This window comes from Triturus cristatus, chromosome 5_2, assembly GCF_964204655.1.
Source record: "Triturus cristatus chromosome 5_2, aTriCri1.1, whole genome shotgun sequence".
NCBI classification, from domain to species: Eukaryota; Metazoa; Chordata; class Amphibia; order Caudata; family Salamandridae; genus Triturus; species Triturus cristatus.
The window spans coordinates 697,075,115-697,100,334 of record NC_140588.1 but is presented as its reverse complement, the minus strand read 5'-3'; the positions used below and the strand labels follow the sequence as shown (position 1 = coordinate 697,100,334).

The following is a 25,220-nucleotide window of genomic DNA, read 5'->3' as shown; positions in this document are numbered from 1 at the left end:
TAAGGACTAACATCTGATACCCTGATACCATGAAGTATATTTTAATAAATGTTTTGACACAAAAATGACTTAAACCCAATTAGTAAAACCGGAGATATACCATTTTAAAGATTTAAGTGAAAATAGTGCTTAAAAGCACAAAGCACCAACTGTGGCTATCTTGTCGTGCTGAACCGGAACAAGATCACAAGTTCAAGCCGACTACGATGGAGCGTGGGCTCAATAATGCAGAACAATGTACCTTAAATACTGGTTGCAGGTGGATGCGAGATCCCGGGTTGGGGGTATGTCGTGCATCAGCTGTTACGAAGAGCTGCAGGTTTGTGATGTGAGGTCCTGTGCCCAGGTTGCATCACACAGTGGCGGTTCTGAGGAGCTGTGGACTGCGAGGTCATACGCCGATGATGCGTCACGTAACAGCGGATCTGAAGAGCTGTGGGGCCCTGTGTCAGTTCCAATGCCTAGCTGCAGGAGATGCATTGTGCTGCGTCAGTTGTGCCCAAAAGTCCACAGCTCAATGGTAGAGCACCTTCCAGCCCACTTCCTAGGCTCCAGGACTTGGATCGGACCACTTGGTGGGCAGGACTCACAGCAGGCAGAGTCCAGGTTTCAGGGTGGTTGAAGCGTTTGCTGTCACTGAAGCTCTAATCAGGAGGTCTGCCAGCTAGCCCTTGAAGTCACTCTGGTGGTCCTGGGTTCAAGATACAGGTCGAGTCCTTCTCACTCAAGCAGCAGGACAGTGGAATAGCAGTCCTTGCAGCAGAGCAGCACAGCTGTCCTTCTTGTAAGTCTTCCACAGGTCCAGATGTGTACTGAAGTGTTGGGCCAAAGGGTCCGCTATTTATACCTTTGAAGTGGGAAAAACGTCTGGAGTCCTTGCCCTGCAGAAGTGCCTGGAATTTCCTGTCTCCCTGTCCTGGCTCCAGATTGTCTGGGGGCACAAAAGACAAGTGTAAAACCCTGTGTGAGGGTGCTGAGGCAGAGCCTTTGTGATGTATAAGTATGCTAGGTTAAAATAGCAGGTTAAAATAGCAGTTTAATATTGCACACACAGGCTGCAGTGGAGGCCTGAAACATGATTAAGGGTGCTACTTAAATGGGTGGCACAATGACTGCCGCAAGCCCACTAGTAGCATTTGACCCTGGGCATATGTGGTACCACTTTACTAGGGACCTACAAGTAAATTAAATGTGCCAACTGGGTGGAAGCCAATGTTCCCATGTTTAAGGAAGAGAGCACAAACACTTAACAGCAGTAAAGTGCACAGAGTACTAAGGGCAGCAAAAACAGAAGGATTGAAGGCAAAATGGTGGGGAAAACCACACCAAGGATGCCAGGTCTAACTGTAAGGTTTACCTTTTGTTTTGTGTTTTTGGTATTTATCTGTTGGCTCATTTGTTTCCCCTCTCCCTCTGAGTGACTGCTTTTGATCAAGTGTGTCCGGGTAATTAACAGAAATTTTATGATAAATCGTTAGCAAAAGCTCATTTATATACTACGTTAAGGCATCTGTTATATTATGTTATGTTATGCAGATTTGTAGGGCGCACTATTACCAGGGAGGGTATCCAGGCATCTCCAAGGCTTGCTCTGTAGACTTACGTTGTGTGACGATTAAAATAAATAGGGGCAGATTTATGAGCCCCTTGCGCCACTTTTGCGTCACTTTTAACATGGGAAAAGTGACGCAAAAGTGGCGCAAGGGCCTCATAAATCTGCCCCATAGACTTTTGAATGTCTTTGGAACATCTTTTTTCTCTTCTTACATTAGAAATGTGTGTGTGTGTACTGTAGCCATATTATTTCCTCAACAGACCGTGGTGAACTGGGATAACTAATTAGCACAGTCAAAAACATAACATACAGGAATCTTCATAGCTGATTTTTTAACACATTGTTTGAGTAAACTTGGATACTGATTTTCTGAGAAATATATTTAGAGAGGAGAACCTCTTTTAGGTCTTTCCGGAGTCAGCGCATGCGCTGCTCTGGCGAGACATTTAGTGAGTGGGCTTTTAAAAGTCCGACCACAGCTTTTTGGGTGGCATGGAGCGTGCGGTTACGCGCACAATGACGAGCAGAGGCACCATCTGGCTTTCCTCTCTCGTCATGGTGCATGGGCACGCACGCACCACTCGCGTGCTTGTTTTCTTTTTGTCCACTCGCGGGGCTGTGCTTGTGTTTTAGCGCTTGTTTGTGGGGTTTTTTAATATTTCTGCATGCACGCACCACTCGCGTGCTTGTTTTCTTTTTGTCCACTCGTGTGGCGGCGCTTGTATTTTAGCACTTGTCTTTTATTTCCATGGAGGCGTCATAATGTCCCACTCAAGATGGTGGTTCAGCGCCTGACTTTCATATGATGATGATGTCCTGCTGTTGTGGACCATTGCCCAAACAACCCTGCTCAATCCCCTTTCCTTCTTTCATCTAGTATTCTCTCCCCTCCTCTCAGCTCCTTCGTACTACGATCCCCTTCCCCTCTCAAAATTTCATCCATATGTTTCTGCTGTGTTTGGCTTTCCTCTGTTACATCCTTGTTCTTCCGCCCTGGTCCGCTGTTTACCTATTTCACTTTCACCCTGCCCTGTTGTTATACTCTTATTTCACTCCGCCTCCTTTTCTCCTCTACAATTATTCCTCGTCTCTCTCCTGTTTCCCCCTCACCCATCCAGTTCATACGGTTTTCTCAAATTTCTACCCTTTCCTTCTGCAGTCCTTCCTCTTTCTCCTCCGACTTCTCCAGTTTCTCTCTCCCACTTTCCATTTTGCGTGCTTCCCATTTCTCCTCCTTCCCCCTCCCATCCCGTGCAGTTGTTGTACCTTGCCCTCTTCCTCTCCCACCCCCTGTGGCAGGTTGGTCCACTCACTCTGTGTTACCTTGCCTCTCCTTGCATTGCCCTTGCCCTACATTGCCCCCAATGCAGAGGAGGGTGTGTGCTTTGCTTTGGACCCTGGTGTGGCTCTGCTTGGTCCGCTTCATGCGTGGACCGGAGTCCACAGTGTTGGTGGGAGGCCGCAGGTGCGAACAGGTGAGTGCGTCCTAAATCTGGGGGGCAGTGCAAGCAGGCCTCGCAGGACCCAGGAAGTACATGAGAGCCTACCACTGCACAGCAGGACTTCCTCACAGAGAGCCACGCACTGGACTGTTTATCAACCCAGAAGCATCTTCGCTACTTAACTACAACATATTGTGCTCAGTAGCTTGTATCATTTCATCTTGTTCACTGTCCATATTGGGGCTTTTCAATATATGGTGTATTTTTATTTAGTTCAATAAATGATTCATTATTTTGATTGATGTTTTTTTCGCTTCTTTAGGTGGTGTGCATCTCCTATATGTGGTGTTCATCTTCCATTATTAGATTTGTTGTTGTATATTTTCTGGTTTGTAGGGCTTTGCACTTGAAGCATTTATTGTCACTTCTCCTTGGGTGCATGCAGGATTGTGTAGGAGGTTTTTGTATGTGTTTTGTCCTAGGTCGCCTGGAATATTCTTACCTACCATGAATGATTGCTTGCAGAGCAGCTTGTGCATGTTTTGCGATGAGCTGCAGTCCCACTTCGTGGAATTGTTGGCTCAGACGAGCCCACAACTCAACACGGAGTGCTGGTTTCCAAACACCATCAAATAGTTTCAACAACACATTCACAGGGGTTCAGTCTGTGGAGCTTTGTGCACGTGAGTTGGACCTCATGCGTGCTCTTCACTTGGAGACTCTGCTGGGGTGGAGGCTTCTTGGTTTGCTGAAGGTTACTTTGCTGTCTGTTGACTTTTTTTCTCATTTCTCATTAATGTTATTGTTTGGCCCATACTTTGGAATTGTTTTGGATGCTAATAAGTGTGGCTTTTGTGTTTCTATGTAAATGAGGTTACAATAGTTTCGCAATATGTTTACGCTTTCCACATACCACATAATTCCGCACCACACTACATACCTACAATACACACCACAAATTCCCACCATATACCACAAAATTCAACAGAACACCACATAATTCTAGCCCACAACATGCCACTACACAACACACAATACATTTCCACATAATAAACTCCATAACACAAAACCACACTATACATAATTCCTTTACAATTAATGCCATTTAAATACTATCCACATACTTCCAAAGCATATCATACTACATATTTCCACTACTCAACTCCGCAATACAACAACAAATAATTCCAAAACAGCACATATCAAACTTGCACTTCCACCAACCCTATCGTCTCTACCCTACACACCCACTACCCCTCTCATCTCTCTCGCACTGCCACTACCCACTCTTTTTTTTTTTTTTTTACTTTTCAAAAACCTTTATTGACTTAAAGGAGTTGTGCAGGACAAACCGCCTACTAGCCTCATCGCAATGAGAGGGCTCAGCCATTCAGTTGGGCAGTCAAGGTATCTCTTACACGGCCATTTAGCCGACATCCCGAAGGACCGGCGGCGTCTCAATAACCCATTACATACAAAAACCCAATCGTGATCACAACTTCGACTGGAGATTACACTAGCCCCCAGTCCATGTTACAGCATACGGTTATGAATTAGAAGCATAAAATTATCCACCGGAGCCTGCAAATCTGACGTAGCCCCTGTAGGTTCCAGTCTTATCACTAACCCCAACCACCCACCCCACCCGTCGCACGTTTACTGTCTCCTCCTGTCACCCTTCCCTATATGCCCATGTCCTCAGTCCCACTGTCTAGACACAACCAGCGGTAGCACCCTCCCGCATTCAGTCAGCATACAACCTTGCGTTACACATTCACTCTCTGAATGCCCCCTACCCGTGCGACCCAGTCAGACCTGAAATGTACCTGTCCACACTCTCCGCGTGCAGGCATCCGTCCCAACTTACGTGCCACTACCCACTCTTATCTCACAATTCCACTATCCCGTCTCATCCCTCCCTCACACTATGTGTCTCCTCTCTATAATGCCTGGTCACACATACCACCTTCTTGTACCACCTTGTGCTGTGCAAAAGTACACCTCTCACCCTCCATGCTCTGGGTGCTCTCTCTCTCTCGCTCTCTCTCTCTCTCTCTCTCTCTCTCTCTCATAGACTCTCTCACACCTCTCTCACTGTCTTACACACTCTTCCTGACACTCTCTCGTATTAGTTCATTTCTGGTCTTCAAGCACAATTTCTTTTCTGTGCCTCATCAACATTTCCGTCCCTCAAAGCCATGCTCTCCTCCTCTTCTTAAGCTCTCTTCTGCATACACAAGCACTCCCTATTTATTTGACTATAGCCTGCTCTCCCCTTCATTCTCTTATTCTCACACACTTTTCCTGCTCTGCTTTCTAGAGTTTATTCACCACTTTGTGCACAAACTTCCTACCCCTCTCTATCTTTCTTTCCATGTATCCTGGCATAGCCAATAGGTCTCGCTTTTGGGACCTTATAAGTATTTAGTTTTGCAGCACAATATCCTTGGTGCAACAACATCAGCTGTTGCATGGCTAAACCTTGTACCTTATAGGTGTTTAGCCATGCAACAGTTGATGTTGTTGCACAAAGGATATTGTGCTGCATAACTAAATACTTATAAGGTCCCAAAAGCGAGACCTGTTGGATATGCCAATGCTTGTTAGGGTTTATAAGGCTTCCCATGCCAGAACCATGCCTCAGATTAATCAGTGTCTGCATGCTAGGACTTCAGAAATATTTATTTCTCAGTTTACCCAGAATGTGCATGTGCCATGCATCAGATAGAAAAACTATTGGTTTCTGTCATATTTTAGAGATGTTACAGATTCATGCCTCACACAGCAGAGATGTCCCTGAATTAACACATATCTGACAGAATCAAGCTTTACAGCCAAGTAATCTCTGTGTCTAAAAAGGTCTCAAAGGCCAGAGCCTACTCCTACAGTAGGTTTATCCTTGAGGTTAAACAGGTCTTACAGAATCAGGAGCCAGATGTACGAACCTGACATTTTGCGACTCGCAAATTGCGTCGCTTTGCGACCCGCAATTTGCGATGTACAACAGTGTCACAGACACTGTTAGCGATTCTCAAAGGGGTCGTAAATTGCATGCCCCATCAATATTTATGAGGCAAGCGCAATTTGCGAACCCATTGGGAACGGCTAGCACTCCCAGGGATGGTGGCCTGCTGGGGTCAGCAGACCACCATGTCTGGGACTGCTTGTGAAATTAAGCAGTTTTAAAAAAAAAACGCAGCCCGTTTTCCTTATTGGAAAATTAGATGCATTTAAAGAAGAAAAATGAAACTTTTCAGTTTCATTTTTTAAGGGCAGGCAGTGGTCCCTGCGACCACTGCCTGCTCGTAAAAAATACTTTCTCACACACTTGCAAAAGGGAAGGGTCCCCTGGGGATTCCTTCCCGTTTACGAGTGGCTTACCACCTACTAGAAGTATGTGGTAAACTGCAAGTGTTTTGCGGCCACAAATGCGGTTGCAAAACAATAGTACATGGCAGTCAATCTCGCACATGCCATTACCCTTTTTTGCGGTCGCAAACAGGCCGATCTCCCGTTTGCGAGCGCAAAAAGGGGCTGTACATCTGGCCACAGGACTTGTAGCCAGGCTATTCTTTACATTAATGAGATTTTAAAGGCGGAATATATTATGGTTTGTCCGTTTCCCTTATGTGGAAGAGATCTTAAAAGGTCATACCTCAACCTATGAAGCCATACCCTTCAGGATGAACTAATCCTAGAGGTTTGAGCCTAACACAGCGGGTCTATTCTTAATTTAAAGAGTCCCAAGAGGCCATGGCCTCTTAAGGCTGGGCTATCCTTAAGTTGAATGGATATTACCATTTCAGGTCATACAGAGCATAATTGCCCCTTAGGTGAAACAAATTTTGCTGACTGAGACATGACACGTCAGGTCTACACTATAACTTTCCCAGAATCTAGCAGCGTAGACGTGAGACAGAAAGGAGACACTGCAAAAAACATACAGGTGTTCCCCAAAAGCAAATAACAGATATTATGCCATGATGTAGTCCAAACCAATTGCATGATAATTCTCCTGAGGCTCTTACCAGGGGCATGACTTCATAGATCCCATAATTGGTGTATTCCGTTCCAATCCAAACTTTCACATCACCTTTAGTATAATTTTGCACATTTTCCCGGACTAGTCTGTAGTCTATGAGTTGAACACAGGTAGGTGTTGAGCAGTCCGTGAGGAGGTATTCATGAATTTCAGGCGTGATGCGGCTTTCATTTACAAACAACCTAAGAAGGATGAAAAAATGTTGTTTGACAAACAGATCTTACCAATGTGCTGACAATTGATACAGAAAGGCCTTGCAAATGAGAAGCAGGAATTTCCATGAGACTTTCACAGGGAGCCAGTGGTTAATTTGGAAAAGAATGAGTGCTGGTGCCCAAACTCTGCTCATAAGGCTACAGCTGGTGAAATTACATATCAGTGCACAGAATACCATGGCTGCATAGTTTTGAATCCACCTCTTGACTCCATAATTGACTACCAGACACTTCCTTCCCCTTTATCTCACTCCTGCAGGTTCCGGCTTTCCCCTTTATTTGGTTTTCCCTCTCTTGCTCTCGGGAAATGTGTGATGCAGAAAAAAGCACCAGTCCCCATAAAATGAGTGCCGGTGGGCACCCTGGCTAACCACCGGCTCATATTAAACACGGTAGGTTGCCAATATGTACTAACCTTACAATATGAGGGCACAGTGTAACAAAGCTACCTAGGGGCATATTTATAAGCCCCTATCACCACCACAGCGTCACTTTCAGTGACGTTGTGATAGCAATAGGGGCTTCACCTTATTTACAAGGCAGCATTAAACCACTTATCATGGCTTAACGCTGCCTTGTAAATAAGGACCCTTTTAAGTTGTGTTTAGCGTGAAAGGGGAGGACAATGGGTTTTGCGGTGGGCGTTCCACCGCAAAACCCAATGATTTTGACGCTGCCCCTATTTAAAAGAGCAGCATAAATAGGAGACAATGCCAAAATTAAGGCATGGGAAAACCTGGTCTTAAACAATTGAACAGTTGAAACGAGAAGAGATGCTTTATTTCTCCTTATTTTTTCAGTTTCATTGTGTACTGCCTTGTGAAGCACACATAGAAACAGCAAATTGCCTATGATTGTTTATGTGCAGGAAGATCCCCCTTCCTGTACATAAACAATCACTTTTTTAAAAAATGCCGTTTTGCAACTTCTATGTATGCTGCATTAAGTAGCACACATAGAAGTTACAAAATGGCATTAAAAGATTGTGTATGTGCAGGCAGGAGGACCTTCCTGCACATAAACAATCTTCCCCTCAACCCATGCATCCTTGCATTATGGTGAAAGGGTGCCTGAGTTGGTGCTAGACAGCTAAAGTTAGTGCCGGCGCAGGGGAATATGCAGGGCTGCACCATATATTAGTAAATATGGTGCAGCCCTGAGTTTCTAAAGTGACTAAACGTGTTGTTAGCCTTCTCGGCTTAACGACACGCTTCACCACGTTATTGCAAATATGCCTCCTAGTTGTCCTGAACTGGATTAAACACAACCAAGTGTAGCCACAAAGTGCAGCTATTTGTTGTCACTAAGGCAATATATTTTTTATTTGTATAATTTATTTTTACTAATGTCAGTATCTCTAGGTTGTAAGGCTTGTGTTTTTGATTAATTAAGAACATTTCTCCATCAATTAATACGTACATTTTAAATAATTTTGTTTAAATTCCCAGCATTTTGATGCAGGCAAAGGGTTCTGATCCTCAATAAATTGTAAATTTAGTATTAGGCTGTCAAGTGTATCATTCAAACAAATAGACGCAGATAGAACATTACAAAGATCCATGAACAATTATTCATGTGCAGAGTAGCAAAGGGTTCTCACAAACGTTGAGTACTACACCAGTTATGCAATGTTTTATAAAAGAGCAAGTGCACTAAACCATCATGTGATCAATACAAGTGAACACAATCTTGCAGTGAGCCATGCTTTGAAGGGTCATCAGTGCCCTTCCTCCAGAACAAACACTTTATATGAGGGAATGGATCTGAAAGCCTCCCCTTTCATATTTAAGTCAATATCTGGTGAATAATATAAGATTTTCAGATGACACAGATTTGCATAAAACACGGCATTTATTTCTGATATATTAGAGCCAACTCCGAAATAATGCACTATTCCACTATCTTATTTTGTTTGACAAATGTTTACTTTCAAATTTGTGGGCCATGGAGATAGAAGCTTCCTTTTTCGAATACTAAGGGCAAGATAGTGGATTATTAATCACGGTGGATGTGAGCCCACCACAAAGAATACGACCCCAAATTTATCAGGGTAAAACACTGCTTCAATATTTTAAACCTGAGCCAAACCCCCTGGCAGCAATGGCATAGAGCAGACAGGCTTATTTTGGAAAAATGTTCAGTAGTAACAAAACAGTTCAGAAGTAAAAACAGCATGCAAAACAATTTCCACAACAATTTATACAACTAGAAAACATTATAATGAATAAAATGAAAATAAGAAGATTACAATACAAAAAGGGAACTGGAAATTTGAGTTTTTAAAGATTTAAGGCAAAAAGTGCAAAGAAAAAGTAAAGTGCAATTTAGTAGTCACTGTTTACAGTTGATCGTGACCTGGGCATAATTTCAGGCTGACTATGATGAAGAGTGGTCCGGATAAACTAAGGAAGTCATCCCAGTTAAAGAGGTTATCTGCTGACTTATTCTCTGAAGTAGAAGTCAAAATCCTCCAGCAGGCAATGTTGCCAGTTGTACCTGCTGAAGGCCTCTCGACGTCAGATAGCTGGACGAGGTTCCGCTAAAGACATTTGTTTTGGTGGGGAAGATCAGAGTGGGTAAAGTTAAAATTTGTGGTTGCCGATTTCTTGCATCGGGTGGCTACATTTCACGCCTTGGCACAACCAGTTCTAACTTCGGACTCTTTTTATTGAGCTCAAAATCCTACAGAGGAGTAAGCCAGAAGCAATACCAGAAGAAGTCCCTTTGACATTGGACATCTGTGCTGCGAGATCGAGCTGATGATCTGGGGCCCTAGATGTCCCAAAAAATGTCTAAGTCCAAACTTTTCAGAGCTCTGGAGCGGCTCCTCTAGGTCACATCTATGATTCTAAGGACTTAATAGACACCACTTAGGGAACAGGACTAACTCTGTATAATCTACCAGCAGGGTCCAGTCCAGGTCTAGATGCTACTGGTCAGCTGGGCACTTCAGGAAAAAGGACTCTTAAAACTTGTTGTATCATTGTAGTCACACAGGAGCTCAGCCAACTGACCCTTGCTGTCTGCTACATAGTATTGGGTACATGTGGGAGCAGGTAAAGCACTTCAGCTTAGGTCTTCACCCGGGCCTCAAACAGCTAGTCAAGTCTTCTTCTGTTCTGACATAGGTGCAGAGAGAGAGTTTTCTGATGAGCGAAGTACCCCTTATGTAGGGTTCTGTAGCCAATGGGGGGAGGGGAGGAGCTGACTCCTGGACTCTTGCTAACCAATGAGAAAAAAGTTTTCAGGGTTAACCATTTCAACTTTTTCAGCACACCCTGTTTGTCTTACTGCAAACTATACCACAGTGCACTATTCTAAGTAAAATCGAAGATGATTCAACCTTTCTGACCTTGGACATGATTGGGGTGCCAGCCAAGGTGGTGTTTCGGGAAATGAGCAGACCCCTGTCCACCTCAGCAACACCAGATTGGTAGTGGGCATAGCTCCCACTCCAACTAGGCTCATGCCAGTTTGGCTACAGAGAGCCAGGGAAATAAAGACTTCCTTTGCCCAGGTATCCCTTTACACTTAAATATGAATAGACAGGCATCACTTTGAACCCTTTTAAGTTAATGAAGTTTCCCAGCCCTCCTCAACTACTCTTCGAAGTTGATATGAGTTAAATACCTGATATCCAAGTCTTTCTTCCAAAAGGCCAAAACCATTGTCACTACTCTTCTCTATCACACCTTATTAAGGAGAAGCACTGGCAGGGCCATCTGCTAGCAAGCTGATACTAATTAGCTGATTGAAGGTTCAGGCAAACAAAGTCTAGCTTTTAAAAAAAACTTTCATAAATGTTTATTAACAATCTGATTTTACCAGTGAATTGGATTTTTAATAAACATTAAAAATATTATTTGAATTACTCCAGTAGCTTGGCCCAATCCAGAGATAAGAGTCTTGATTTTATTCCAAATTGTGATTTTTTTTCATAGGACAGCTACAGCACTTCAAAGTGAAAATGGCTTTTGGGGGCTGACAGGGTGACAAGTTCACCCTGTCAGGCTACAGTAGTAGGCCTGGAGCCATGTTTCCTTTTTCGGACAAGTAGATGACAACACATGCTAAAGTCCACAGTTGACATTTAACTTTTCAATGCCATCAGTGCATCTTCTCCACTATATAACATGGGCTTACTAGAATGTTAAAAATGCTAGTTTGGGGATAGCCAATCTTACCATGTTTTAGGGGTTACAGCACATACATTAAGGGACTGCACAGCAATGCCCCAGTGTGCACAGTTAAAAAACCAGAAGTGCCAGTCAACCAATAAAAAGGGGTTGACTACGCAAAAAGAAACACTTTGCCACGCTACAGCTCAATCGTTCCATCAGAATCCGTCTCAGAATAACAAACTTCACAACCCACCTAAATTGGGACAGATATACAAAGAATAATCAAGTAAGGAGTATGCAACACAGGCTTTCTCCAGTGATCTCTGTAGATTTCTGAATTTTAAAGAACTAAATAAAGTCCCCAAGCGTATACATGAAGTCTATGCAAGTAGTAGATTGCCTTCCACATTCCTACCCTGCTAGGCCTATTCTGGATCTAAGAAGTAAATGCTATGCAGGATTTGCAAAACTATATTTTTCTTCTTTTTTTCTTGACCTAGAATTATTTTCCAGGTGAGAAAAGTTTGTGGCCTACTCCTCCAAAACTTGTATGTGTTTTCTTGTGCACCTATTTTTCACACTTGCTTTTTATTATCAGTGCTAATTGGATGTGAAAAATATTTTGAATACTTGTGATCCACAAAATTATTCCTTTGTGTATGCAAATTCACATTTGCCACCTCTTTGCCCATTCCACTGGGACCAGTGCAACCATAAAGCAGAATGGGGTTGTTGAGACACTATTCCTTAGGCTGCAGTTTTATTGCTTTCAACACGCTTGTACTGAACATGTATTTAAAGATTTTGAAACAAGCCTGTTCTATTTGTTTTATTAATGATGAGGCAGTTAATACAGCTTCACCACTAGATGGCACCAGGTGCTGAAGCTACTGTTTTTTAATTTCATATTTTCTTTTCCACTAGGTCCTGCAAATACTTGAGGGCCCCACAAGAAATAGTTGACCTGGGCCCACAAAAATAACCGACATGTCTTTTTGAAACTGACAATATGACTGCATTTTGTGCACAGTTGTAAGTTTCATCTGTGGGTATTAATATCTGCAATTTTCAGGGAGTGTTAAAGCAATTGTTTTCCTAGTTCGACCTACGTAGTGAACTGCTAAGCAGACCGACAGGACAGGCAGCAGCCAACAACTGTCAAATCCCCCACATTCCAGGTTCCACCTTAGCTGCAGTTTTCAAGGTAGCCCCTGCTCTAGGTTTTAACACAAAAACTAACACATCTTGTCCCTCATGTTGACAAAGAAACTTACCCCTCTCATTACAACTAGCCCTGTATCAAAGGAAATGAAACAAACAACTATACCCCATAATGAGTTTGCAAAACATTCAAATAGAAAGTTACTAAACAAATAAGTAACATGACCTATCAAAGTAAACTTAACTGATAATGAAAACACAAGCAATAGCAAATAAAAGACAATAAATACTTCTCATTCAGTAAATTGAAGAACACAAGGTTAACACTATATAAGTAATTCACAGATGCTTAGAGATCATTCTTGTGCCGCACAAATGGTGTTCTTTCATATCCAGTTCTCAACAACCTCTTCTCCTCCTGAGAAGACGTCAAAGTGTCCTGAGCCATGGACACACCCCCTTTTCACTTTGCAGGGACAATTTTACTTTATTCCACCATTTGCCCTTGTCAAGTGGAACCGCTCTGTTTTTGACAGTTTTGATTTTTACCAGCTCAGAAAACTTGGGTTCTCCTTAGAGATTTTACCAGACAGTTTCACGCTCACCCAATCCCCCACTTTGAAATTTGCTTGGCACCTCCCTTTGGTTTTCTCCTCGCTCACATATTTTCATTGAGCTTTCCCACTACGAAGCTTGACCTGCTCACATTTCACATCAGACACTTTTAAATTACCCATCCACAGTCTGACCAACTTGTTGGTAGCCACCCTGCCTTTCAATAATGCAAATGGTGAAATATTGGTGGTGGCATTGGGAGTGGTTCGTAATGTCCTTAACAAATTCCTTAACTCTGTTTTCCAATACAAACCACTCACCACAGACAACTGTATGTTATCCATCTTTATTCTATTGATGCAGTCAACTGAGCCATCACTGCGTGGGTGAGACAAAAAAGTCTTGGCATGCTTTATGACTCGATAAGACAGCAATCCCTGAAATGATCTCAATATGAATTGCACCGATTTATCCGTGAACAACTCTCTTGGGTCACTCTCTCTCAAGAAAATGGTTCGCAAAAACGTCGCCACTTCCTCAGTGTTAGCCATTTTTACAAATTTCACCTCAAGATCTAGTTCCATAATCCACCAATACAAGACCTTACCTGTACCTGTATTTGGAACATGTTTTTTCCGGAATAGGTATAGACGCCACAGGACTGGGAAAGGCCACCTGTGTTTTATCGCTTACTGCCCATTCTCCATGCACTCCCTTACAAAGTGTTCCACTGATCGGTCCATACCCGGCCACCAGAACATTTACCCGATACTTCATTTCATGGCTCACATTTCCACGTGTCCCTCATGCACTAAGGTCAACACTTTGTTCTGCATGGCACGTGGAACCATGAGTAACTCCATTCCCCTCATCACAGCGTCCTTCATGCTTATTAACGAAAAAAGATGTTTAAAGATTATACAATTTGTTTACGTAACATGCACACCACTTGTTGAATGATTTCATCCTTTTCCACAGCATTCTTCCACTCCTCCCCCAAAATGCACTCTTAATCAGAACCCTGCAATGCAGCCACCACACAAAAATCTTCTTTCAATCCATCCTCAATTTTTGAGTGGCAACCTGGATAAGCAGTCCGCAAAGATACTTTTGGCACCTGAAAAGTATTCCAAATGGAACAGGAATCTCAACATCGTGTAATGCCATTTGGCGTGCGAGGCGTAGTCTTACCAGCACCCAACATGGTAAACACACCAATCAAGGGTTTGTGATCCATATAAATAACAAACTCTGTGCCCTACAAATAATTCCTGAAATGGCCAACACCCCACCAACATGCTAGGGCTTTGTGTTCGATGACTGAATAGGTGGATTTCGCACCTCACAGTACCCCTGAGGCAAACACCGCTACTGCTTCTCTATCATCGCTTTTCTGTAAAAGAAGTGCCTCCAAACCATGCTGACTAGCATCTGTCACCACCACTGAAGAATCACATGTGTCAAACGGTAGTAAAGGAATAGCATTGGCTAACTCGTTCTTTATGATCTCAAACTTCTGATGTTAATTCTCAGTCCACACAAATTGCAAAGGTTTTTATGTGGGCTCTTATGTGATGCATTCTCCCACTACAATTGGGAAGAAAATGGCCGCAAAACTCTAACATACCAAATAATAAATGAAGCTGATCCTTGCCCTGTGGCACCAGAAAATATTAGATTGTTCTAACCAAACTTTCTTTAGGCTCTACTCCTTGGGAAGGCAAATCGTAACCTAAATAGTCCACCAAATCCACAGTGGATTTACATTTAGCTTCTCTCAAAGTAAACCCTTTTTCAGTTAAAATGGTTAAAAACTTGCCTTAATGCTTTATTGTGACTTTCCATATTTTTTCCATGCACTAAAATATCATGCTGCAAAGTTTCACGTTGGCAACCCCCTTGAACATAGCTTCCACCACTCTCTGAAAGACAGCTGATGTCAGCCCAAAAGGCATTCTTTTGAACCTTAATGCAGCAGCAAAGGTAACAAATGAGGTAAGATGGCGACTGTCAGTATTCCCAAGTCCCCTTCCCACTGCAGTCACAACCACTCCACAGACTTCTGGATGTTGTGACGTATCGCCCTGTAGAGGCATTAAACTGTTTTGATACTACTTGCCGATAAAGTCACGTATCAGCAGCAGCCCAGTGCTCGCGGTGCCTCTGAAATGCCGAAGTGAGGGCCCTGTGTTGGAGAAAGGGGCTTTGGGGTCAGTCGAATTCTGTGCCGAAGTCATCAAAGGAGAGTGACACAAAATCTCGAAAAAGACCCTCCGCCTCCATCCAGGCATCTAGGCCTGCTCAGTTCCCATCGTGCTGTAAGTGTCGAAGGAGGGTGAGGGATAGGTCAAGAGAGTAGGGAATTCTGCACCAGGGACGTTGCAGATCTCTTAACCAACACCGGGTTACTTACTCTGGTCTCTTCAGTGTGCCCAGTGGGTCTCTGCTGTATGTGCAGCAATATTTTCGCCAGCACCGAGGACGCTGGAGTGAACGGGTTCAGGGCCCTCTCCGGGTTCCTCCTGGTCACCATCCACTGGATCAGCCAGTCGAGCTGCACATCAATGTAGTATGCTTCAAAGTCCGAGACCGCTAGCCCTCTAGGCGCTGTGGAGCAGAGCATAATGGGTAGGGCCACTCGCCTGCGGCCCGATCCCCACATGTATGCTATGAACAAGTCCAGATCGCAAAACATTGTACGGGGATGCACACTGGAAGTGCATTAAAGAAATACAATAAACCTGGTAATGCCACCATCTTCAGGAGAGACACTCTGCCTGCCACTGATAATGGTAGAGATTTCCAAAATTCCATGGAAGAGCAAAGGGAGTGTATCCCTCTACCCATATTGCCTTCCATGTGGTCAGCAGTTCTATGATATATTTTTACCCCTAGGTATGCCAGGCAGCTGGGTTCCCATTGAAGGCAGCCCAGCTCATCTGGGTGGGGGCCTATTGGGTGTCATGGGGAAGACTCACAATTTTTTCCAGTTCACCATCATACCTAAAACCAGGCCAAAGCGTTCTAGCATAGTCTGTGTCCCTCTCAAGACCTCTCCCATGTCCCAGAGAAATATCAGGAGATTAGTAGAGGAGACAGGGGGCATTCCTGTCACATGCCCCTCTCCACTTCCTGACCCAGAGAGAAAACTCTCCCCATACACACCCTGGCTGTCGGGTTTGCATACAATAGTTTCGCCCACATTAAGAAACCATCCCCCAGACCCATCCTGTCTAGCACCTCCCAGAGGAATTGCCGTTCCAGGCTATCGAAAGCATTCTTTTGGCATGTTTGGTAGGAGTCTGGCCGCTAGGATCTTAATCAGTATTTTATAGTCGATGTTCAGCATTGACAGCGCCCTATAGGTGTGCAGTTGTGTGCCGGCTTCCCTGGTTTCAGCAATGGGATAATAAGTGCTTTCCTGATGCTTTCGGGTTGTGTCCCCACATCTGGGGCATAAAACAAGACCAGCCGGGGGACCATTTCCCTCGAGTAGGTCGTGTAGAACTTGGCCGGAAAGGCATCGGTTTCTGTTTTTTTTTTGTATGCCATGTGTCTGATGGCCGCTCTCAATTCCTGGGGGATGATATCCGCACCCATCATCTCTGCCTCACCTGCTCCTAGTTGTGGCAGTTGGAACCCCTCTAGGTAGTCCCAGATTGCGGTGTCATCTTGTGACCTGGCACCACAGTACATCCCAACATAGTACTGAGCAAAGATGCCATTGATCCCCTCCTGTGTATTTTGTCTGTTACCCTCTTCACTCTCCATCTCGACTACGGGGGATACCCTGTTTGCTGGGTTTACCAGCCACGCCAGAAGGGATCCGGATTTGTCCTTCTCCGCATGTGTGCAGTCCAATTATAGTTTATAATCACGGCATCTAAGCCTTTCGGTCTGCTTCACCACTTCTTAATTAGCGTCCTGCAATCCCGGAGTTCCGGTTATCCTGGCCGCTTCTGCTCAAGCTCTCTAAGGTCTCGTTCAGAGGTCAGTACCTCAGTCAAGAGAATGCGTCTGATTCCCGTAGTCTCCACTATACATTGGCCCTTGGGACCACCGTGAAGGCATCCCACTCCACCAGCAGGGAAGAGGTCGAACCCTCATTGTCATTAAAGTATTGGGTTATCTTCTCCCGGATCACCTCTCTAAATACCTTTTCCTCTAATGTGTGAGGGCAAAGCCTCTAGGTAGGGATTGTGGGCTTGGGGTGGGTCCACTTCAGTCCGAGGAGAACCGGATTGTGGGCCGATAATGTTCGGGATAGGTATTCACCCGTTTGTATCAGACATTTTAAGTCTGCGGTACATAAAAATGCATCTAATTGGACATGGACTTTGTGCATAGCTGAGAAGTAGAAGTTGTCTCATCATGGGGGTGCAGGGTTCTCCAGGGGTCTATCAGCCCCTAGTGACACCACAAATAACCAAATGCCTGGGCTGTGCGCACTGTCTGGGATTCTCGCAACGGAGGATGGGATCTGTCCAGGTGCACGTCAGCCACACTGTTGAAATCTCCCCCAATGAGTGTAGGGAACGTCAGGTATGGGCCATGTAGTGGGTCAGGTGAGTGAAGAAGGTGGCTTGGTCAGTGTTAGGGACGTATACACTTACTATATGCAGTGCGTGTTCCTCTAGTCATATTTGCACCACTATGTAGCGGCCTTCTGGGTTTACTAAAGTATCCATGAGTTAGAATGGAACTCCTTCCCTCATCCAAATCAGCATCCCTCTACCATAAGCAGAGTATGTGGTGCAGAATGCCTGGCCTCACCAGCGTCTCTGCAGCACCTGTGCCTCATTCACCATAAGGTGTGTTTCTTGGAGTAGAGCTATTTGTACTCCCCTTCTATTAAGGTAGGAGAACACTTTACATCTCTTGGACATGGTGTGCATTCCCCTCATGTTCCATGAGATACATTTATACGTTAGTGTCCCTGCCATCTGTTATTGGAACATAAGACTTGTGTGCGTCCCCCTTCCCAGTTACCCCCCAGTCTGTAGTGCTACTCTAATTACCCCAAAAAGAACATGTGAAGCGACATGACTCAAAGCTCCCCAGCATATGAGCCAAAATCAACTTTCCCCAACGTCCACTTCCCAGGACAAGTAGTTGGTCACCTCTCATCCAAACTATTTATCTAAGTCTGTGAAAAGTCTGCCCATGGAACATCCAATCAGGGGAAGGTGCCCCGCAGCTCCTCCAGCCAGCAGGACAACCACCCAGCTCAGAGGAACAATTAATGCAACAGGTACTAACCCCTCAGTGATCACAGTACCTCTTTTCCAGGGTAGCATCATTGTAGCTTCCCTCAGGCCCTGCCCTTTTTACCACTACGCCGGGTCTGCCAGATGATATCATCAGCCATTCTCGGTGTCCCCTTCGGCAGTTGGATGCTTGGGCCTCAGACACAATCGCGCATGTTCTGAGTCCGATTCCAGCACTAACACACTGCTCTCCGCGGCGGCATGTTCCACTTGTTTTCTACTTATCAGTGCCACTCACCTTCATTGCACTCTTTACCTCCAATTGTACCTCTTCCTGCGTGGGGGCCAGTGCATCTCATTTGGCTGCTCTGCTGCGGGATCTGGCACTGCATTTTCTCCGCCATCCTTGCTTCCAGGGAGGTGCCTCACTTCGATGATCCTCCAGCCAGTCCCAGGAATTCTGCGGGGAGAGAAAGAACTTAATCCTCCCACGGTGATCACTTGCAGTCTGGCCTGGTATAGCATTGTATACTTGTAGTTGAGTTGACGGAGCTTCTGCTTTATGCTCTAAAAAGAGGCCTGCTGCCTCTGCACCCCTCGGAAAAATAAGTATATATGCGCACCACCAAATTGTTTACTTGAATGTCTCCTTGGGATCTTGTTTGTGCCAGTAAGTGGTCCCTGTCCTTATGGTGTGGGAGCCTCGCCACCACAGAGCATGGGGGGCCCCAGGCAGGGGCCACCTCACTGGCACCCAGTGGGATCTCTCAAGGGTGTAGCAGGCGGACAGTCCCTCCGGTGCCACCTCTGCATGCAGCCAGTTCTCCAGGTAAACCACCATGTTGACCTTTAACACCTTTTCTGACAGGCCCACCACTCTGATGTTGTTCCTGCGGGAGCGGTTTTACGCATCTTCTGCGTGGAGTTCTAGTGCGTGCACTTTCGCCTCAATCACAGTTAGTTGATATTTCATTGTTGTGAGAGCAGGGGTGGATTCTGGACAGTTGGCGCTCATTTACTGAGACTCTCTCAGTCAGACGTCTGTGGTCATCCCTCAGAATGCCCAGATTTGTACCTATGGAGTCTATCTTTACCTCCAGCCACTCACTGCAGACAGTTATTGCCTGTAGGATGTCTTCTAGTGTCGGGTCCTTGGGGGGGTTCCACTTGTGAGGCAGGACTCTCACTCCACTCTTGAGAGCTCTCTACTAGAAACCTGTCTTGATTGCGCTTCATGGTCATTTTCCCTTTTGCAGTCGCAGGGAGGCCTCATCTCCTGTGCCCCTACTGTGTGTCCTCAAGGTCTCGTTGTCTGTCACCCCCTGGGGAGCCGTCACACTCCTCCTCGATAGGCACTTCAAGATGAGTGCAGATTATCCTCATTCCAGCCAGGGTGGGTGTCTCAAGGAGCACACTGGCAGTACAGTCCAACAAAGGCTCACTGTAGTGTGCCAGTCTACGACCCGGTCTATCTCAGTAAGGTGTCCTCAGGGCCATGTACTCCTCCAGCCCTCTGGAGTCATGTGCAACAGCATAGGACACTTGTGAGTGTTCTGTGGAGGCCTGCCCCAATAGAGCCCAGGGCAGTGCTTGGCCTCACCTCATAGGAGTCAACGCAGTCCCAGGTGTCCAGACCTCAGACCCCTAGGCCAGGGCCTCTGTGGTATTTCAGTCAACCAGACCCTTCTGTGCAGGCCCGGTGAACTCAGCACTCCCTAGTAGATGTCCTGCAGACACCATGCACTTCCCACCCAGGCTCTGAGTCTTGTGTGCACTAGCTGACCACTGCTTTAGGTAGGCAGAAGTTTTACCTCTCCTGGTCACCGCTCTCACGCCCTCAGGGCTGCATGTCACTAGGTCCTAGGTGTCTCTCTGGGATAAGTGCTTCCTCTAGAGCTGGTATGCTCCCTCAGAGGATCCCCCTGCTGTCTCAGTGCACTAGCAGCAAAGCAGTCTCGCAGTGCAGCAGGTCTTACCAGGGGTCAATGGCCGACGCCTGATCCCCCACCCTCTCCTGGTCGCCAGCCCCCATCAGACTGGCCCTGTGTGGTCAAGGGCGGCATTTTGCGGCGCACCACCAGGACTAGTGCAGTCTTTCCCACTCAGCAGGCCACGGTCAGTCCAACAACTCCCCACAGGCACGCATCAGCCTCTAATGGGTCCACGCTCAGGTCCAGACTCTCGTGGGCACCGGCTGCTCTGCTCAGGCAATGGGCATAGTCCTCGCCTCCTCGGGCCTCAGGTTCAGTACTCTCGAGGCCGGTCATCCCTGGGCTGTGGGTGCTCCGCTCCGGTTCCGCTCCGGTTTCACTCCAGTGCAGGCACCTCCTCCAGTGCAGATGGCCTCTCACAGTGGCTCCCGCCTGCTGTTATGTTGCCTTGGGATCAAGGCAGTCCCCCAGCTCTAGCGGTTTCACCTGGGATCAAAGGCAGCCGTTGGCCTCCTCGTCTGCCTCCGGCACCAAAAGGGCTCTTCTTCTCTCTCAGTTTCTGGCCTCCAGAAATGCCTCTGCAGCCAGCCCCAGGCAACACTGGGAACAGGCAATTCCTCCCCTGGAGCGCTCAGCAGCGCCGCTGGTCTCAAGGTCCACCCCGCAGCTCGGCTTCCAGTTCTTTCAATGAGCCGCCACCAGCTTGGGACGCTTGTGGCGTTGGCGGACGGTTCTTGTCTTCGGGGTTATGTGCCCTTCAGCTCCACTGTCTCTCGGACCTGTTGGGACCTTCGGACCAGGGCAGGGTAGGATCCCCCCTCAGAGTCAAGTAGCCATCCAAGGGGCAGTCAGGATGGAGCTGGATGGCTGCCGGCTGATCGGAGCTCCTGAGCAACGCTGCTCACTCCATTAATATCAGGCCACGCCCCCGCCAGAAATACATGATTTTCATGTTGTGTTGATTATTATGTGTGTTGAATACAAATAGTATTTACATTCATCACATGTGAAGTGTCTTTTTTGATGCTCAAGATATTTATCGTGAGTGAGTCCTGTGCCAATGTTTTACACATTGCTTCTGGGGTAAGCCTGACTGCTCAGTGCCAAGCTACCCAAGTGTGAGCGCAGGTTATACAGTGCATATAATCACCTGCTCCTGGGGGGAGTGGTAGGTTCTGCTTGGCTGGGGTATTGCCTCAGCCAGCCAGAAAGGGACAATTTCAACATCAGGTTATTTTCCAGTTGTCGCCAATAAAAAGTCAATGAAACCAGAAAGAAATTGGAGGTATTTATTGCAGAGAAGTTACATGCAACCGACAGGACAGACAGCAGCCAGCAACTGGAAAATTCCCCACATTCCAGGTTCCACCTTAGATGCAGTTGTCAAGGCAACACCTGCTCTAGGTTCTAACACAGAACCTAACAAGTTCCTCTTCAACAGATAAATGTTTCATGGACTTAAGGTGTTGATAAATCCAGGGGCTGCTTCTGCCACAACAAGTTCATGTACTGATACCCTGTGAAAACTTTCTTGATGGGACAGGCTTTTGACAAGCCGTTAAAACAATCTCCCCTTGAGGACAAATGTTCATAGTCATCTAGTTACCTTGATCACATTTCTGGGATTGTTCAGCAGTTGTATTCAATTCCTTAACAATGGTAGCCTTTCTATTACCTATGAATTAACAACAGAGCCTAGCGTAGGATTAATAGACTTTTCCATACAGATGGGCAAGGCTTGGACCATGGTGTTCCCCAGATATGCAGTGTTTCGTTAATAGATAATCATTTGGGATCAGGCTTCGGGCATCAGTTTTTTCGGGCTAGTATTCCATGGTCCCTTGTAGGCTTGGCAGAAATGAATTCCAGCCTTTAGGTGCACATCCATAACTGGTATCTGGGTCATATTGCCACTTTTACCCTCCCATCTTATTGAACAGAATAGAGTCTATAAATACTGTAATCACTTCAAGACTCAAGGTTCACTTTCTGCTTGAATGCTATGTGAGTAAACACAAAATGTAACATCTGCAAGAAATGCAATACATGCAGGAAACACAAAATACAAAACTGTGCTTTAATTGTGAATAAATGGTTGTCATATACAAATGCACACTTTCGACTTCTTTTGAACCCTCTGTAAAGCATCTCCTGTTCAATTCCCAGTCCTCCTTCCCTTTGTACTTTCTCTATAATATTTTCTGTCTCACTAGCCCAAGTACAAGCAAATGGAACTTCTCAATCTGTATTTAATTCACTGATTAATCAATATATACACTGTTGGAAATGTCGCTTTTTGCAGGGTGACACTCAGACTTTGTGCCTTCCTCCTCCCCTTTGTGCTGAATTCATTTTTGTTGGCTTTACAACTCTGGGCACTTTACCACTGCTAACCAGTGCTAAAGTGCTTGTGCTCTCTGCTTACAATATGGTAACATTTGCTTATCCACAATTGGCATATTTAATTTACTTCTACGTCTCTAGTAAATTGCGCTAAATGTACCCATGAATTTTAAATCAAATGCTACTTGTAGACCTGCAGCACTGAGTGTGTCACCCCCTTCAGTAGCCATTTAAACATGTCTCAGGCCTGCCGTTGCAGAGCCTGTGTGTGCAGTTTTAAACTACCATGTCGACTTGGTAAGATAACTCACTTGCCATGCCAACACCTTCATTTTTAATGCATATACGTCACCCCTAAGGTAGGTCCTAGACAGCTCCAAGGGCAGGGTGCAGTGTATTTAAAAAGCTGGAGATGTACTTTTAAGTTTCGCATGTACAGGTAGTGAAAAACTCTTCAATTCGTTTGTCACTACTGCAAGGCCTATCTTACCCATTGGTTAACATCGGGATTACCTTATTCCATTTTATAAGTGTAATTTCGAATTGGGACAAGATAGAAATTTTGAGTATGGTGTCTGGACTCACAATTTATAATCACAACTTATATCGAAGTTGTATTTTAAATTGTAAGTCTGAAAATACCACTTTTAGAAAGTTGCTGTTTTCTTACTTTCAACCATTCCGTGCTTCTGCCTGTCTATGAATACACATCTGCCGTGGGTGACAGCTAGGCTTTGTGCATTTCCTCTAGACAGTCACACACAAAGGGAGCTGAGGTATGTCACTCATATTCTAATGGCCTATCTCCTGGCTGATGGGTTTTCCTGGGTTAGATGGGAGGGTGGAGCTGACACTTGCATCTGAATAGGGATGTGCCTGTCTCCACACAAAGAGCTGTATACCCCCCTGCAGTGAGTCTGGAGCCAGGGCAGGAAGGGCAGGGGCCTTGTGTACTTCTAAGGCCTCTCTCTGAAGTCTCCCCTACTTCAAAGGCAAAACTGGGTATAAGTACTGGACCCCTGACACTACCAGCACAGTAGACTCTGGATCTGAGGACACTATGCCAGAATGAAGGAATACTGTGCTGCTGAAAGATTGACACTCTGGTGGACTCTGCTGGATTTGCTGGACTCCTGCTCAGCTGTGCCTGCCCCGCTGCCTGTTTCCCCTTGCCTTGTAGTGAGAAGGACTGGACCTGAATCTACATCCCCAGAACCAAGTGACTCAAAGGGCTTGCCTGCTTGCCACCTGTTCGGCAGTCTCAGGGACATCAAAGACTGCCGGGATTCTAGTACTATTTGGCTCAATTTCTTGGCGGCCATTTTCTCGGGTCAGCGCTCTAGTGGCTGTACCCGAAGCAGGGGATAAATTGAAGGATGAAGCGCCCGCGCAGCGGACGCGCGCAGCGGGTGCGCCGCTGTCGCGCCTAAGGCAAGCCCGTCTGCGCCTGTCCGTGGCCGACCGGGGCTAGGGGCCTTGAGCCCTTGTCCCTTCGCTCCAGACAGGTATTGTTATAATTCGGATCAGCTTCCTGCTCTTAATTTCATCCCTGAGTTGAACTGTCTCCACTCACTTGACCCCCTTATCTCTGTTTTTACATGCCAGCATTGCTCCTTTGGGACCAAGATATCACTTCCCTCACATTACATGGAACCGACTGTGACTACATTTAAGATACTGTTGCTCAATTGTAGATCCCTACCTAAGCATGCTACTGAACTTAATATTTTACTTTCTACTGAAAGACCTGACCTGCTATTTCTCACTGAAACTTGGATGAATTCCAATTCAGGCCCCAACATTATTCAGACTCTCCCGCAGGATTATTTAATTCAAAGAGTGGATAGGCCACCGGGGTTGGTGGTGGACTAGCCATTGTTTATAAAATGTATTTGACTTGTCGTACCTTTGGCAGTCCCTTAACCCTGTGCGAAAATCTTCATTTCTCTATGGGTTTTACCCCCTTGCTTTCGCTTTCAGGTATTCTTATTTACCGGACTCCTGGACCTTCAGCCCAATTTCTCTCTTTCTTACCTGAAGCAATTACTAATTTGGTCTCTACAGCGTCCAACTTTATGATTTTAGGGGATCTGAATATCCATCTAGATAACCGGGATTCCACTAGTGTGACAGAATTTGCTGAGGATCTCGCTGCTCTTCAACTTTCACAAAGGGTACCCTATGCTACCCATGTGAAAGGTCACCTTCTGGACCCTGTTTTTTCGAATCAGCAGGAGCTATATTGTAGCAATCCCATACCCATCCCACGGTACGACCATTATTTGATCTCCCTTGACTGGTCTCCCAAGGTGTCTAGTCCCCACACTCGGCCGGTAAAGAAAACTGCCCGCTTTTGGCGGACTCTACACCTAATCAATCAATCAATCAAAACACTTGTATAGCGCGCTACTCACCCGGAAGGGTCTCAAGGCGCTTAGGGGAAGGGGGCCGCTACTGCTCGAACAGCCAGGTTTTGAGTTGTCTCCGGAAGGCGAGGTGGTCCTGGGTCAGCCGAAGGTGGATGGGGAGGGAGTTCCATGTCTTGGCCGCCAGGTAGGAGAAGGATCTGCCTCCGGCGGTGGCTCTTCGGATGCGTGGTACGGCGGCGAGGGCGAGGCTAGCGGACCGCAGCTGGCGGGTGGGCGTGT

At 45.8% G+C, this 25,220-nt stretch overlaps 1 protein-coding gene and 1 long non-coding RNA gene across 4 annotated transcripts in view; one reads left to right on the top strand and one right to left on the bottom strand.

Moving 5' to 3' along the window:
• LOC146829140 (xaa-Pro aminopeptidase 2-like) overlaps nt 1–25,220 on the bottom strand; it is a 329,035-nt gene that overhangs the window by 142,800 nt on the left and 161,015 nt on the right. The window contains exon 11 of the mRNA XM_085607765.1: nt 7,026–7,221. Coding sequence (XP_085463891.1) covers nt 7,026–7,221 — 196 coding nt within the window. The remainder of the gene's footprint in view (nt 1–7,025; nt 7,222–25,220) is intronic.
• Nucleotides 1–25,220, top strand: part of LOC146829141 (uncharacterized) — a 131,737-nt gene that overhangs the window by 57,007 nt on the left and 49,510 nt on the right. The gene's annotated exons all lie outside the window — the stretch shown is intronic.